This window comes from Acinonyx jubatus, chromosome A3, assembly GCF_027475565.1.
Source record: "Acinonyx jubatus isolate Ajub_Pintada_27869175 chromosome A3, VMU_Ajub_asm_v1.0, whole genome shotgun sequence".
Lineage (NCBI taxonomy): Eukaryota > Metazoa > Chordata > Mammalia > Carnivora > Felidae > Acinonyx > Acinonyx jubatus.
The window spans coordinates 87,995,702-88,012,542 of NC_069388.1; the positions used below are offsets into that span (position 1 = coordinate 87,995,702).

The following is a 16,841-nucleotide window of genomic DNA, read 5'->3' on the forward strand; positions in this document are numbered from 1 at the left end:
GAGTAGCGGAAGTGGCCCGTCCCCTTCCTCTCCCGAGCCAAAGGCTCGGCGAAGCTTCTGGGGATTTCTCTGGCGCGGGGGATTGTGGGGTTGCTGGGCGGCCCCGACGCGGAGAAGAGAGAAGGTGTAGCGGGCCACTAAACGAACTTCCAAAATGATGGTGAGTGGCGTTTCGCCTATCTGTCGCCATCCGCTGCCATCTGGCCCCTGGGTGGCACCGCCCGGCCGGGGTCAGTTCCATAGAGCCCTCCGCTGCCTACTAACTCTGTCTTTGCCCCCACCCCTTGTCTGTGGGCGACCCCGGCTCTCCGCGGCCTGTTTCGGCCGGAGCATGGAGCATGGGCCCTGGGCGAGGACTTCGTGGGGCTGGAGGGAAGGTTCTGGTGTGGCCGACTGGGGACTACAAGTCCCAAGCTGCTTCGGGGCCGCAAGCCGGCTGAGGGGACCCGGTTTTTGGAGCCCCCCGCAATTGTAACCCGTGTTAAATGAGTCCCGACTTGAGCGTGCATACGCGGTCGGCGGGCCGACTGGGAAGCACTGGTGCCTGGGGAACTGTAGGATGTAAAAACGTGTGCTTCCTAGGAACAGGGCCGAGGCAGCGTGGGGACCTTGTGTTGGGCTGAGCGGAAGGGCTCAACTAGGGTTGCTTGCCGGTCGGTCAGCCCGCCTGCTGCCACATAAATGGAAACAGACTTGGTTTGTACTTTAACACTGGTTCATTGCTTAAGTAAACGCGTATTGAGCGCCTGCTGAATATACCGTACCCAGCTGGTTGTTGCGGGTGCAGCTCCTCAGCCGGGAGAATGGAGAGGGCAGATGGGGACAGCACATCAGAGGTGGAAGGACCCGGGCTCTGACTCCCTGTCTTGCCCTTCCGGATTTGGCCTCGGGCCAGGCTTTTCTTAGTTGGCCATCTAACTCTGGGTTTCGTTTTCTTGAATTGGGGGTCTTGATGAATCCTGCAGGGCCGCCCCCCGCCCCACTTCGGCATCATCTTTTTGTGCCATCTCAGTTGTAGATAACTTCCATGGATTCCCAAGCCTCCTGCTATCTCTTGAGTTGCTGTCGAACAGGGCCAGCGTTTAAGAAGGTGTTTGAGGCAAAACGCTGACTGGGATACTTACTGCTCCCTGTAGTGCACTTGGCAATTAACTCATTTCTATCAGTCAGAGGAAGTTCTCTGTTCTTTTCTGGGCTTCTGCTGCTTTTTCCTGTCCTGGTAGATGTCAAGCTGATACATATGAAGTGTTCTGTTAGGGAATGTCCTGTGAATCCAGTTGTACCCAGAGAGAAGGAACCTAGGATTTATCTGTACTTTCTCCCCTTTATACCTCCAGTACTGCCCTTTTTCAGTGCCTCTTCAGCATTACCTTTTCTTGAAGTCGGCTTCATCTTCTGTGCAGAGTCAGCAGAGCCCTTGAGAGTAAGGGCTCTGGAGCCGCACTGAATGCCTAGTTTTGTAACTTAAGCTGGGCCACCTACTATGTGTGTGTGACTTTGAGCATGTTAAATTTGTGGCCTTCAGTGTGTTAGAAGGGATTCATTGAGCTAATACATATGAAGTGCCCAGCATCAATAAGCAATTGGCAAATGTTAGCTATTCTGCTAGGTAGTGGTTTGCTTCCTTTCCTCCCTGTAATCTATCCTGCTGACAAGGCTAACATAAGAGTTTTGGTTGGCATTGAAAGAACTGAGGATCAGGACCAAGGTTCTTCTGTCTGGTGATAAAACCCTTTACTGGGATGCTCCACCACACTCGGGTTTTTCCTGAACTGACCCCTGCTCTTTTTCCTTGTGGTATTAGCTGTTTATATCTCTCCTTTTGGAATGTGAGACTTCTGTAGGGCCTACAAAGCATAGGGAACAAAGGGACTGTGGGCAGCTGCTCCTTGCTTTGTATTTAAGAACTCTCTGTGGATTTGGTGTCACCACACTGCCAGTGCTTTTCCAAAAATTAGAAGCTGGTGCTATCTTAGTTCATGGTTTGAATGAAACATGTGCAAGTATATGTAAAGTTGAATTTTTAACACCATAAGCTGCTGTATATTGCTTTCTATGTGGCCAAATCTAGGCTCTCCACCAATTGAGATTCCTATAGTCCTTACCTTTGGGAAGGTCATGCTTTAAGATTGATGGTGATATAAAAATTACGCCAAGAGGAAGCAAAGAGGGAATTACGGGATCCTCTGTTTGGGGTGCCCCTATTGGCTGCTGTTGAGAAAATATGTTAGAAGAATTGGGGCTCTGGTGAATCTCTGGCCTGTTGATAAGAAACTTTTGTTTTTTAAAATGTCTTTATATATATGTACATATATATATACACATGCATATGTATGTACACACACATATGTATATATACGTGTGTGTGTGTATATATATATATATATATATATTTTTTTTTTTTTTTTTTTTTAAGTAAGTAAACTCTACAGCCAACATGGGGCTCAAACTCATGACCTCGAGATCAAGAGTCACATGCTCTACCAACCAAGCCAGCCAGGTGCCCCAAGAAAGTGGTTTTGGCAGAAGGTGCCAGGGTAGCTCTTATAAATAGGGGTCCAGTTTAGGGGGGGGTGAGAAAAAAATCTTTACATGCATTGATGTTAGCCTGTTGGAGAGGTGAAAATTTGTGGAAGGCAATAAGATGAACTTGAGACCCAAGTTAGTTTTTGTTTTGAAATGTAAGACTATCTGGGGCAAGGATGAAGCAAGGAAGCTTGGGGGCTGCCATGAGGAATAATTTAGCAGGACTAGGAGAAGGTGGGGACACCTTTTTCCTTACAAAAGGTGGAAGAGGCTTGAAAGAAGTTTGGCCAAAGAAGCCATTTCTTGCCTCCAGACCTGGGACACTGGTGAAAGGGAAGGAACTTTCCCTCCAGCCCATGCCTGACCCCAGATTTAGGGGATTATCTGACAGGCATTCTTACTAAAGTTGCCTTTTTTTTTTTTTTTTTTTTTTTTTAAGTTTAGTATTTTGAGAGAGAGAACGCGCCCGTTAGCAGGGGAGGGGCAGAGAGAGAGAATCCCAGGCAGGCAGGCTCTGTGCTGTCAGAGGGGAGCCTGATGTGGGGCTTTATCTCACAAACTGTGAGATCATGACCTGAGTGAGCCAAAACCTAGAGTTGGACACTTAACCAACCAAGCCACCTAGGCATCCTGTCTCAGGCGTTCCTTTAAAAAAAAAAAAGTTTGTTCATTAGAAAAAAATTAAAACAAAACATATAATACAAAGTGTCAGAACCCTCTTTACCTCCACTCTTACTCGTTAGCATTCGATGCACATCTTTCCAGCCCTCTTTTATGCACTTACATATTACATCTTGCCTCCTGCTTTCTCTCTCTTTGTATTTTATGTAGATAAATGTAAATGAGAACATGCCATTCGTGGGGCACCTTGGGTGGCTTGGTTGGTTAAGTGTCCAATTCTTGGTTTTGGCTCAGGTCATGATCTCTCTGTATGTGAGGTGAATCCCCGCATCAGCACAGGGGCTCTTCGCTAACAGAGCTGAGCCTGCTTGGGAATCTCTCTCTCTCTTTCTCTGCCCCTACCCTGCTCACTCAGGCGCATGTGCTTCCGCTTTCTCTTCTGTCTCAAAATTAACATTAAAAAAAGAACATGCCATTCCTCTGCTAAAAGGTTTTCCAGGCCTTCCTTTTGTAGGAATAAAATCTACACTGCTTACCATGATCTACAATTGAGTATGCCATCTGGTTCTCACCTGCCTCTTCAGCCCTTTTCTAGTCTTCTGTCTACCCACTGCCCTCCTGCTACACTAGCCAGAGGAGTTGAACTTTTTCAGGAATTGGCCAGTGAATATGGAGTCAGCCTCATGGGTCACTAGACTTTCTGGTGTGTGAATTCCTGACTCCTTATTGTTGAGTTGACACAACCTTGTGCTTTCCTTTCCTGCTCAGCTACCTGAAGCACCCACAGGGGTGGGCCTGGGCAGTGGCTTTCAAACTTGTTATGGCAATTTGTGGTAAGAAGTAAATTTTAAGTTGCAGCCTAATAGCACACACATAGCATAACAAGTTTTAAAACAGTTTTTATCTTCACTGTTTTGTTTCACACATACAAAATTAGTCACAAACACAGGGAAGACTGAGTCTGGTTTATGAGCTCATCTCTGAAGGCACAGGTTTTGATACAGACTCTAGTTTGCTAAGCTGAGGAATTACTGTCAGGCTAATGGTCACTGGAGCAGAGGCAGCTAAGCAGGCCTTTGCACGGGTATCCCTGTCTTCCCAGAGTTTCTGCAGGTCTGCCAATTAAGCCCCTTTGGGGATAGTGATTGTTCTCAAGACTGGCATGCAGGGGCGCCTGGGTGGCTCAGTCGGTTAAGCGTCCGACTTCGGCTCAGATCATGATCTTGCAGTTCGTGAGTTCAAACCCTGCGTCGGGCTCTGTGCTGACAGCTCAGAGCCTGGAGCCTGTTTCAGATTCTGTGTCTCCCTCCCTCTCTCTGACCCTCCCCCGTTCATGTTCTGTCTCTCTCTGTCTCAAACATAAATAAAACAAAACAAAAAAAGACTGGCATGCAAAATAGAGAAAAACTTCTGTGGGACATTTGGTTGGAGATTGGTCACAAGGAAGCTCTGTGGAACCAGCACAAGAATGGAAACACTGCTGTATGAATTAGACTGGTTTTGTGAGGCGGGACAACATGCTGCTTCCCTGCTCTCCAGCTGAGCGTTGTGGTAAAGCTGCCTGCCTGGGCATCTCCAGGACACCACCTGAAGCTGCTGGCACCTCGTGTTTTGCATCAGTGCCCCATCAGCTTCCCTAGGATTAAGCTGTAATGCAGATAAGTGGTTGCTTTGCCAGAGGGTGAACATTGGGCTTCTTCCTCCTGTGCTCTGACCTAATTCTTCAACACAGGGAATAGTGTCAGAAGTTGAAAAGGCTATGCTCGTCCAGCCGAGCGCTGGAGAACACAGTATTTGATTTGTTCTTTTAGACTAAATCGTGCTTCTCATGACCATTTTCTAGCACGCCTGTAGGGTATGTTGTAGTCCTGGCGGTATCTCTGGATGTAGAGGCTGGTTAAGAAATCTATGTGGTGGACAGTGGGAATATGGTTTTAAAGGCCTCCAGAGGGGTGCCTGGGTGGCTCAGTTGGTTGAGCGTCTGACTCTCGATTTCGGCTCAGGTCATGGTCCCAGGGCTGTGGGATCAAATCCTGAGTCAGGCTCTGCGCTGAGCGTGGAGCCTGCTCCTGCACTTGTGCGTGCATGTGCTTTCTCTCTCAAATAAAAAAATAACAAAAGGCCTCCAGGTATTTCTGTTATGAGAGAGATGAGAACACTTTTCTTTTCCCCTCCCTCCTTGAATTTCATTGTAGTAGATGATTATTAAAAGCAGTCAATTGCTTTCTTCTGTAGCCCACACCAGTTATCCTGTTGAAAGAGGGGACTGATAGCTCCCAAGGCATCCCCCAGCTTGTAAGTAACATCAGTGCCTGCCAGGTGATTGCAGAAGCTGTAAGAACCACCCTGGGCCCTCGTGGCATGGACAAGCTGATCGTAGATGGCCGAGGTAAGTCTGCAGGGTTCCTCAGGCCAGTGTGCAGAAGAGGAGACTCCTGGGGAGTGCTGGGGCTAGCAGAAGTTGGTATCAGAAATTCCACTGCTTTTAAGGTCTCTGAGGGATTGCTCGCTAGGAGATGGTTCCATTTCATACATTGTCCTGAATGCTGGACCCTACAGGGATATACGGAAGAAGTTGGGCTCAGGAACATGTTGCCTCATAGAGAGATGCAGCCTGGAAACATGAAAGAGAACTATCTGAGTCAACTTTGGTCATTCCCATTGTATCATATTACCAAGACAGAATTCCCCCTCGTGTTTTAGTATATTAACTGACATGTGAGACAATAGTAGGTATCAGCTATGTCAAGAATATCTAAATGGTTTCTCATTCTCATTTAGTATTTTCTACATCCAGTTCAATGTATGCTAAATGCTGTTCAGAGAAACTCGGTAGCTCATGGTCTTCAGAAGTTTGTGATTTCAGGTGGCCCTTTGTGCACAGAGCTAAATCCATAAAAAGATCAGTTTATTTATGCCATGATCTCCTCTGCCCCATCCCAGTAAAGTGTGCTTGGGCTCCAAGTCCAACTGGAGAAAAGGTCTTTAAATTTTTACTTTGTGTTTGTTCCTTTTAAGGCAAAGCAACGATTTCTAATGATGGGGCCACAATTCTGAAACTCCTTGATGTTGTCCATCCTGCAGCAAAGACGTTAGTGGACATTGCCAAGTCCCAAGATGCTGAGGTGGGAAGATCAAGCATATGTGTTTAAGTGAAGGTTGAAACACATGCCTGCTTGCTCCTTTGCTCTTCTGTCTTAAAAGTTTTTTGATTATATATCTAAAGTTATGATGTCATAAGTAGTACGTGCTTATAAATTGTAAAGTATTTAGATGAAGTTAATCTTTTAAATTCATACTCTTGGGGCGCCTGGGTGGCTCAGTTGGTTAAGCATCCGACTTTGGCTCAGGTCACGATCTCGCGGTTTGTTAAGTTCAGGCCCCACGTTGGGCTCTGTGCTGACAGCTTGGGGCCTGCAGCCTGCTTTGAATTCTGTGTCTCCCTCTCTCTCTGCCCCTCCCCTGCTCATACTCTGTCTCTCAAAAATAAATAAATGTTAAAAAAATTTTTTTTTAAATTCATACTCTTTCACTACATGTAGCTGAGATCTTAGGACCAGGCTCCTTTCAGTTACCTGGTAAACAGTTTAAGCTCTCATGTGTTAGTCACCTTTTAAGATGGGGCTGGAAACTTTAAGGTTTCCAGTTTATCTTTTTTTTTTTAATATTGGTAAAATATAGATAACATAAAATTTACCACTTCAGGTTTTTGGTTTTTTTTTTGTTTTGTTTTTTTGTTTTTTTTTTTAGTAGGCTTCACATCCAGCATGGAACCCAGTGCAGGGCTTGAACTCACAACCCTGATACCAAGACCTGAGCTGAGATCAAGAGTCGGCTGCTTAACTTTCTGAGCCACCCAGGCGTCCCTCACTTTAGCCATTTTTAAGTGTACAATACTGTGGCATTGACCAGTCTATCTTTTAAAACATTTCTAACACTGGAGTCTTGATACTAAATGTTGACAGAAACGGATTTGCATTTTACAGTATTACAGATAGGTTCTGAAGTTATATAAAAAGGTGTATTAGGACCCAGTAGCCTTCAAAACAGTATGGCTTATATGAAATTAAAGTGGGAAGAGTCTGAATTTGACCTGTTACTGACTAAAACCTTTCTGGCCAGGAATTTGGCAGCTTATACCCTTTACCACAGTAACACTTTTTCCCTCTTTGAGAGTCCCTCACATTACACAATGGACATAAGTGAGCTGAACATAAATTTCTGCCAAATCAGAGGTAAGCTAGTTTTAGTTCTTCTTCTCCCTCATTAAAAATAGGGTTTAGAGGGGCGCCTGATTGGTTTAGTCGGTTAAGTGTTGGACTCTGGCTCAGGTCCTGATCTCACGGTTTGTGAGTTCAAGCCCCGCATCCGGCTCTATGCTAACAGCTCGGAGCCTGAAGCCTCCTTTGGATTCTGTGCCTCTCTCTCTCTGCCCCTCCCCAGTTTGCATTCTGTCTCCCTTTCTCAGAAATAAATAAAATTCTTAAATAAATAAATGAAGGGTTTAGATCCCATTGTGGAATATTACTACATTAGAAAGGTTAGCAGACTAGTGATCTGTCAATTCCAAACAGTATTTAAAATATAAAGGACTTTGGCTGGTCCTGGAAGGTTTGTTTTAGTAGGATTTGGCTGTAAATTATCTTTATGTAAACTCCTATAGTACTTTGTGCTCCTTGAAGAATATTTGTCTCATGCCTCTTGTTACCAGACACATAAGTATTGTATTATAAGCATGACTGGGATTGTCTTAATCATCATAGTGCCTGTATGTAATAAATAAATTGTTGGTTAGTCTGTGTATATGATTTCATATCCTGAAGAACTTTGTCAAAATCAGCCCTCTTTGGAGAATGGGCCTGGCTGAGGAATTCATTTTGTAGCCCAGAGCCATTTGATGGTATGGATACCTAACTATTGTCACCTTCCTTGTACTCATTGCAATCACCTACGCTTCCAGAAAAAACATTTCACACCCATTTAAACAGTCCCTAGTTTAAATGGGTAGGTTGCCTAAAAATGGAGTCTCAGGCCTTCTTCCTCACTGTGAGAAATGTGAATTTCCTGTCATCCTCTTCCAGGTCGGTGACGGCACCACCTCAGTGACCCTGCTGGCTGCAGAGTTTCTGAAGCAGGTGAAACCCTATGTGGAGGAAGGTTTGCACCCACAGATCATCATCCGAGCTTTCCGCACTGCCACCCAGTTGGTATGGGAATACTGGCTACCTTAGCCTTGTGTTTCTCAGGATAATACCTTTAGCGGAGTATAGAGAGAGGTAACAGGGTTCCCTGGACATTTTCTCCCTATGAATCTCTGTTCTGCCATTCGGTAGCTATTTGACTAGATATTTCCTTAATCTCTTTAAGCCTCAGGTTTCCTGACTGACTCAGTAAGTGAGAGGTTTTTTGTTTTATCTAAAGTTCCTCATGACACGTATCTTGAGACCCTGCTTTTATTGACCTTTGACCTTCATTGTGTGATCTCAGGCAAGTCGGTCCCTCTAGGCTTTACTTTCTCCCTTAAATATCTCTGGTTCAGGGTGGTAACATGAGATCACATATGAGATGTGCTTTTGAAAAGATACTAAGTTTAACATACAGATATGTATGCCATACATAACATGTCTAATAATATATAAAGTGCTAGCAGTTGTCATGAGTGTTTTTCTTAAGCCAGAAGGTTTGGCCCAATCGAGTGTCCTAGCTTGTTTCCACTCATCTGTTTTAGTGTTCCTTGCATATTCAGAATTAAGTCCTGGAAATACCCTGATGATTCTTCAGAACTATACCTACTGTATATTTGTCACTGGGAGTTTTCTAAACCATAGAGCTGTGTGTTTCCGGGCAGCAACAAGACTCAGAAGTGTGTTTCAGCTGCAGAGTGGAAATGCTTACAATTTGGGAGTAAACAGATTGGAGAGTGGCAAGAGAGACTGGGACCCACCTCTCCAGTTTGCCTTTGGCACCAGGGACTCACTCGGCTTCTGTTCTTGGCAGGCAGTTAACAAGATCAAAGAGATTGCTGTGACCGTGAAGAAGGAAGACAAAGTGTAAGTTTGCAGCGGGCTTTATCAGAGCCTTGACTTTTTGTGGCCAAATTGGATGTAGAAGCGTGTTGCCACCCTATATGGGCCTGGGGCTATTTGGCTCTTGCTAGACCCTTGGCTGTGCCCCAGCTCACAGCACAAAAGAGGCTGTAGACTGTAATTTTAAAGCTGTCACATACGAGGTCTTTGACTGCAGTCACCATCTGTCAATGATAATTTGCCCTAAAGATTGTAGAAGATGAAGTTGATGTGGGCTGAGTTTAGAGGCTAGAACAGAAGCCCCCTACACATTGCAATAGACTCAGACAAGGGGCTTTCCAGACCTGACACAAGTCCCACCAATCCTTGTGTCCCAGGGAGCAGAGGAAGCTGCTGGAGAAGTGTGCCATGACCGCTCTGAGCTCCAAGCTGATTTCCCAGCAGAAAGCCTTCTTCGCTAAGATGGTGGTGGATGCAGTGATGATGCTCGATGATCTGTTGCAGCTTAAAATGATTGGAATCAAAAAGGTGCAGGGTGGTGCCCTAGAGGTAAGCCTGCTACAGCCTCCCTAGGAGGCCTTGTGCTTTCATATTGACCCTTCACACAGGTTGGTACAGGAGATGAACACATGTTACAGGAATAGAGAGAATGCGTGTTGAGCTGGAAGTCAGACTGGAGTTGTATTCCCCATACTGTCACTGCAGGCTGTGACTGTAGATATATTTTGTAATTTCTGTGGACCTATATTTACTTGTCAGCAGAACAGCAGTTTGAACTAGTTGATTGTTAGAATCTTAGTGTAATGTGGGAGGGGATGGGACTAGCTCCATCTGATAAATTATCTATGACCCTCTCAGTTAATAAGCCTGAGAAGTACTTCTCAGTCCATTCTCCAAGTGACATGCCCAAGCTGTCATGACCATGTCCCTTCTTTTATTCATTTATTTTGGATAGATGATACACAGTTCTAAATGTAAAAAGAATCCTAAAGGAAAAAAATAAACATCCCATTCACCACTCCTGCCCCAGATACAACCACTAATAAGTGAGAGTGTGTGTGTGTGTGTGTGTGTGTGTGTGTGTGTGTGTGTGTGTATGAGCAGGTGCTTCCAGAATTGTTTTATGCATCTGTAAATACATATGTAAATACTGCTTTCCTAAACACAAGTGCTTATTTATAATACATAGTATTCTGTAACTCACTTTTGTCCGTTTAACAGCTTAATTTTTTTAATGTTTATTTATTTTAGACAGAGGATAAGCAGTGGAGGGCCAGAGAGAGAGACACACACAAAATCTGAAACAGGCTCCAGGCTCAGAGCTGACAGCACAGAGCCCACATGGGGCTCAAACTCGTGAACCATGAGATCATGACCCTAGCCAATATTGGACACTCAACTGACAGAGCCACCCAGGCGCCATTAACAACTTACTTTAGAATTTGATCCATATCAGCATGTGGGGCTTTTAATTCATTGCTGTCCAATAGAACTTCCTGTCACGGTAGAACTGTTACATGTCTGTGCTGTCCATTTTATGGTAGCCACTGGCCATGTGTGGCTACCAAGCACTTGAAATGCAGTTAGTACAACTGAAGAACTAAATTTTTAATTTAATTTTTATTTATTTAAATTTAAATAGCAACATGTGGTTCATGGCTACTGCATTGCACAACCTAACTAACTTGTTCTTTTTTAACACAGTAGTATCTGTCTGGAAGCATTCTGTTGGTATCTCTATGCTGCTTTGGCCTTTCTCCACTCTGGCCTGCCCTACTTCTTAATTTTCTCTATCTTGGTGACCCAGCTTGAAGGGATTTGGATGGGGCAAGACCTGCTTCAAATATTATAGCCTGGCCCTTCACTTTTCTGTTCTTTGACTTTTACCCTTCTGAGTTGCATTCCCACTCTGTTGTCCTTCCTCCTGTCATGGCACATGTCAGTGGACTGAGGTTCTCTTTCTGTAATAAAACTTGTGAGGAATTTGGAGGTCATCTGAGTTACTCCCCTGTCTTTGGCCCCAGGTACCAGTGCTTTCTTGGCCCATCATGGCTTACTGACTTTGTCTTTACCCATTACTTTGGTAGCAGTCATCCATCTTCTCCTGGGCCTTCCTATTTCCCTGGACTCTTGAGATTAGATTGGCCAATTCACTCAACTAGGGATCAAAAATAATAATTTGGTGGGGGTGCCTGGGTGGCTGAGTTGGTTAAGCATCCGACTTCGGCTCAGGTCATAATCTTGAGGTTCATGAGTTCAAGCCCTGCATCGGGCTCTGTGCTGACAGCTCAGAGCCTGGAACCTGGCTTCAGATTCTCTCTCTCTCTCTCTGTCTCTTCTCTGCCCCTCTCTGCCCCTCTCCGCCCCTCTCCCACTTGCGCTCTCTCTTTCTCAAAAATGAATGAAATTTTTTTTTTTTTTTTTTAAAAACAATAATTTGGGGCATCTGGGTGGCTCAGTCAATAGAGCAACTGACTCTTGATTTCAGTCAGGTCATGATCCCAGGGTCATCGGATCAAATCCCGTATCAGGCTCTGCACTGAGCATGGAGGCTTTTTAACATTCTCTTGCACTCTGCCCCTCTCATTCACGCATGGGCTCACGTGCGCTGTCTCTCTCTTCCACCCCCTTCCCTCTCCCTTTCTCTCATAAAATAAACAAATAAAACTAATTTATCTAGTGAGAAGGCCAGGGTCTCCAACCCACTTTCCTCAGACTATTCCCCATTCCTTAAATGCATGTAAAACCTTTAACACAAAACCTGACACACAGAATTCGATAAATGGTAGTAGTGATTATTGACTTATTCTCAAGATTAACAGAACTTCCTGATGTGTATCTTCAGCCCTTAACTCTCCCTTGAACCTCATGCTCTTGTATCTGCTACTGAACTCATTATCTCATTCTCCAAACCTGAAACCGTTTTCTGTGTTTCTTGACGAGTTGGTATCGCCACCATTGACTCAGTCACTCACCAGAAATACAGGATTATCTTTGAAAATCTTTCCCAACTCCCACAACCTTTCAGTCACCATTGTCTTATTTTGTCTACCAATTTACTCTTTATTTCTTCAAGCTGTCTTTTTACGTATTCCCAAGACCATTGTCCTGGCAGTGGTCACCCTTCCTCCAGTCTTATGTCCCCTAAATCAATCCTATTTTCTGTTGAAAGGCGAAGCTCCACAATTTACTCTGTTCTGTGTGTAAAGCCTTTTGGGATTCCACATTGCGTACAGAATAAGAGGTAGGCCTTAACAGAGCCTGTAAGATTCTCCTAAACTGGCCTCTGCCTTCTACCTTACATTCCCACAACGGCAAATGCACTCTTTGATGCCACCACACTGCCTCTGCCTCTTGGGAACATCCTTTCCATTTTCTATTTGACTGATTTCTGCTCCTCTTGATTTGTCTCAGGCATCACCCCCTGTAGGAGGCTGTGAATTTGAATGATGCACGTATGTGTTCACTGATAGACGACAGTATTCTAGATTAGCACTGGCAGAGAACATAGAGGTATTGAATGGAAATACCCTTTTTTATCGTGTGGGAAATGACTTGGTCATTTAGCAAGAAAGAGATCTGAGATTTGAACCCAGGTCTTTAGATAGTCCTAAAGTCAGTCCCAAGTGCAACATGCTTTCTTACTATGTATGCCCTGCTGTTAAATCCAGCCCACAGGAAGCCACAATGGTGGCTTGGGAACTGTACAGGGAATTTCTGACTCCTAAGATCTTTTGGCTTCATCTCCTGGGAAGAGGAAGGACCTAGAATGCTGCACACAGGACTGTGTGTGTGCGCGTGCAGTAGGAGCGTGTGTAGGTGTGTCCAGTAGAAGACTGGGGGGTGAGTTGGGATTGAAGAGGCCTGTGCCTTATTCATAAATGCCTGGTTCCTTGCCTGGCACTGTCGGTAAATACATTCAGTTTTAGCCCTTGGCTCCTGCTTTGAAGGCCAGTCTTAGAAAATAGCCCAAACAGACCTTTCCCATGCTTAGTCCCTGTAAGCTGAATGATTGATTTTCTTTATACTGAAGGGATAACCAAAATATGTTTTGTATTTTTCCTAGCTTTTATGAAAGTGGAAAGGCTTTGTTGTAACAGTGAAATAAAGACGTGGTTAACTCTTTCATGTTTGCAGAAATGGACACATGTTAGTCTAGCACAGCACTAGCTTGATTTCATTTCATGCCAGTAGTGACTGAACTGTTAACTGTTTGTTTTTTTAAACAGGAGTCCCAGCTAGTAGCTGGCGTCGCGTTCAAGAAGACTTTCTCTTACGCTGGGTTTGAAATGCAACCCAAAAAGTACAATAATCCAATGATTGCCCTTTTAAATGTTGAGCTTGAGCTGAAAGCTGAGAAAGATAATGCTGAAATCAGAGTCCACACAGTTGAGGTAGGCCCCACCAGCTGGCTAGAGGCATGGAGTTGGTCAGCGTTCTGGGCCAAAGTCTTGGGTCTTTGTGGCTCTCTTGGGCCCAGCTGTTTCTCAGGCTCCTTATGAGCCCCATTCTCCTCCTGTCCCCCTGAATATGTTGATGTCCAAATACTAGGCCCACTTCTTTTCTCACTCTTCTCTCTGTGAGTGAAGAGACTTGGATAGGGACCTGAGGAGACTTAGATAGGGGAGACCTGCTGAAATATTCTCTGGCCCCAGGGAAGGGGCTGGCAGCTGCCCTCCACCATACACTGAGCCCAGTGTTTTGATTCCTCTTACCTGGGCAGTTGAGGGCCCCTCTCCTCCTACACTGGGTCCCACACTGTAGGGACAGGTGTGCTCCCATCACTGATAATACCAAGGCTATCTCGAGTAGCAGTGTCATCCAGCTATAAGTAGGTGCTGTTGGGTAATGTGTCGCCAAAACACAGTGGCCTCTGGAGGGAATGGATCTTGTTATTGGGAACTCCATGGGTACAGCATCTTAGAGGAATCTACAACTCTGCCAAGCTAAACTATTTCTCACACCTTGGCATACCAGCTGTGGAGTAACTCCCAGTCCTGGGGTTTCTTTCTACTTTGGTGTCTGAAAGTTTTAGGTGATTCCTGAGTTCTCATGTAGGGTGCTTGTTACTTGGACTGGGGAGAGGCTATTTTGTTTACCCTTTTTAATTCCCAAATACATCAGCACGTTTTATTTTGGGGAGTATATTTTAGCCTACCATATATGCTAATCTCCCCCTGCCCTTCACGCCCCTCCCCTCCCCAAGCATCCTTATCCTTTTCTGGGTCTCTCTCCAGGATTATCAGGCAATTGTTGATGCTGAGTGGAACATTCTCTATGACAAGTTAGAGAGGATCCATCACTCCGGAGCCAAAGTCGTCTTGTCCAAACTCCCCATCGGGGATGTGGCCACCCAGTACTTTGCTGACAGGGACATGTTCTGTGCTGGCCGAGTGCCAGAGGAGGATCTGAAGAGGACAATGATGGTAACTAAACATTCACAGGCTGCTTCTTGGCTTTTGTGGCCCTGGAGGGGTTTTAATTTACTACGGGTATACTGGAATGCACTGTCAGGTTGGCCTGTGACTAGGCCTGTCTAAACCTTTTAATTTTCTTTTTTTTTTTTTTTTTTTTTTTTTTTTTTTTTTTTTTTTTTTTTTGCCGTGAAGCACTCCAATCCCATGTGCATGTGCTCGGTGTAACCAGAGGAAGTCAGGAAATCTGATTGGTGAGGGAACCTAGCAGTGATGTTCTTATCAGCTAGATCAGTTCAAGTACTGATGTTTTCAGCCACATTTCTCCTTTTTCTTTTTGAGCATCTCCACAAGATATGTTAGGTCTAAAGCACTGATCCTAACTTTAGTTGTTGGGCCCAAGGCACACTAGTTTGGGGGCGTGGGTGTTGGGTGAAGTAAGAGGTCTCCATCTCCTTTTGACCAGGCTTGCTTGCCCTTCGTAGGTCTTTGTTTTGTTTTGTTTTCTCCTCTTTTAGGGAGGTAAATGGGAGGTTGTCCTGTGGCAGGGTCTAGCATGGGAATTGGCGTTTGAGACTAGGTGGCAGGAAGCTCTCTTCTGACTTCACGTGAAGGTGATCTGATCTTCTTGTGCTTCTCAGGCCTGTGGAGGCTCCATCCAGACCAGTGTGAATGCTCTGTCAGCAGATGTGCTGGGCCGCTGCCAGGTCTTTGAAGAGACCCAGATTGGGGGCGAGAGGTAAGTAAGCCATAGGCCTGGGCTGCCTGCTGGCAGAGCTCATGAGACCTGCCTGGGTCTGGCCTTCTGCCATCTTTTGGGTGTGGTATACAACATGTGCCGCTCTTTTTTGAGGTCTCACCTTTTGGGACATAAAGAACTCAGATATAAAGTATTTCAGGAGAGCAGATCAAGTTGGGTCTAAAGTCTGACTCTACAGTATCTTCTGCCCTAGGGTTACAGCCCCAGACCTTCCCCAAAACTCTTCAAGAGTAGGATTGGAAACCCTAGTGAGGAACAAAAGAGCAGCTGTTGAGTGTTGGGCGAACGTGGTGAGGTCATACACAACAGGTTGGCAGCAGAAAGAAGTTTACATGTATGATTTGATCCTGGGTGTAGGTATAATTTCTTCACTGGCTGCCCCAAGGCCAAGACTTGTACTATCATCCTCCGTGGTGGTGCTGAGCAGTTCATGGAGGAGACGGAGCGGTCCCTGCACGACGCCATCATGATTGTCAGGAGGGCCATCAAGGTAGTAGACAGGGGGTTTCCTGGATCTTTGTGGTGATTTCTGCCGTATATAACTTATCCTTCCCTGGGTGGCCTGTTAGCCCTGATTGCCTCACAAATCATAGACAGACAGCCTCAGTCTCTCAAAATAGATCATGCTGCCTTAAAGGCTAAGACTTGTTCTTGTGAACAAACAGTGGAGCTACTGTCCTTAGCCATCCCAGTGATTGTACCAATGCCCTTGAGGTCCAAGGTGACCTTGGAGATGGTCAGAAACCATAAGGTCCCCCAGATGGAGGTTGAAATGTGCTAGACAAGAGCCACATCTAGGCTTCCTGGGATTTGGAATGAGGAACTACTCCCTTTCTGTGCTGGGAAGACCTTTTGACTGGCTGGTCCAACTCCGCTGTGGCTGGACCTTGAGCCAGGGGCCTGTTAGCATTAAGAGGTGGGTCTGGTCTCTGCAGAACGATTCAGTGGTGGCTGGTGGCGGGGCCATTGAGATGGAGCTCTCCAAGTACCTGCGGGATTACTCAAGGACCGTTCCAGGAAAACAGCAGCTGTTAATTGGGGCATATGCCAAGGCCTTGGAAATTATCCCACGCCAGCTGTGTGACAATGCTGGCTTTGATGCCACAAACATCCTCAACAAGCTGCGAGCTCGGCATGCTCAGGTGGGTCCTTCTCCTTGAGTCCAGGGATTGGGTGCATGGGGCTAAATTTTGAGTGTGTGCTATGCTTACTCAGGCTCCATAGAGTGTTTAGGCCCATGACAGGGCTGGAACTAAACCTAGTACCGACTCAACTGTGTCTCCTCTGAGGGCAGAGGGAAAGCCACAGTGCCAGGACTGGAGCCTCCAGGGTTTCTTCAGTGCTTCTACCAAGAGTATAATCATAGCTCCTTGTGGTGCCAGCAGAGGAACCAGGGGGACCCTGCAGCCTCCTCCCTGGAAGCACACGCTGAGCACGTTACTGGGTTTCCCAGTGGTGGCGAGGCATGCCAGAGCCCTGCCGCTGGGCGGTCCA

At 45.7% G+C, this 16,841-nt stretch overlaps 1 protein-coding gene across 1 annotated transcript in view; it reads left to right on the top strand.

Annotated features, from left to right (window-relative positions):
- The window catches only part of CCT7 (chaperonin containing TCP1 subunit 7), a 19,384-nt gene continuing 2,543 nt past the window's right edge, over positions 1-16,841 (top strand). The window contains exons 1-11 of the mRNA XM_015064029.3: positions 1-160; positions 5,383-5,536; positions 6,166-6,272; positions 8,229-8,354; positions 9,145-9,197; positions 9,551-9,722; positions 13,403-13,567; positions 14,411-14,599; positions 15,229-15,326; positions 15,705-15,837; positions 16,283-16,489. Of these exons, the coding sequence (XP_014919515.1) occupies positions 155-160; positions 5,383-5,536; positions 6,166-6,272; positions 8,229-8,354; positions 9,145-9,197; positions 9,551-9,722; positions 13,403-13,567; positions 14,411-14,599; positions 15,229-15,326; positions 15,705-15,837; positions 16,283-16,489 (1,410 nt within the window). The 5' untranslated portion in view covers positions 1-154. The remainder of the gene's footprint in view (positions 161-5,382; positions 5,537-6,165; positions 6,273-8,228; positions 8,355-9,144; positions 9,198-9,550; positions 9,723-13,402; positions 13,568-14,410; positions 14,600-15,228; positions 15,327-15,704; positions 15,838-16,282; positions 16,490-16,841) is intronic.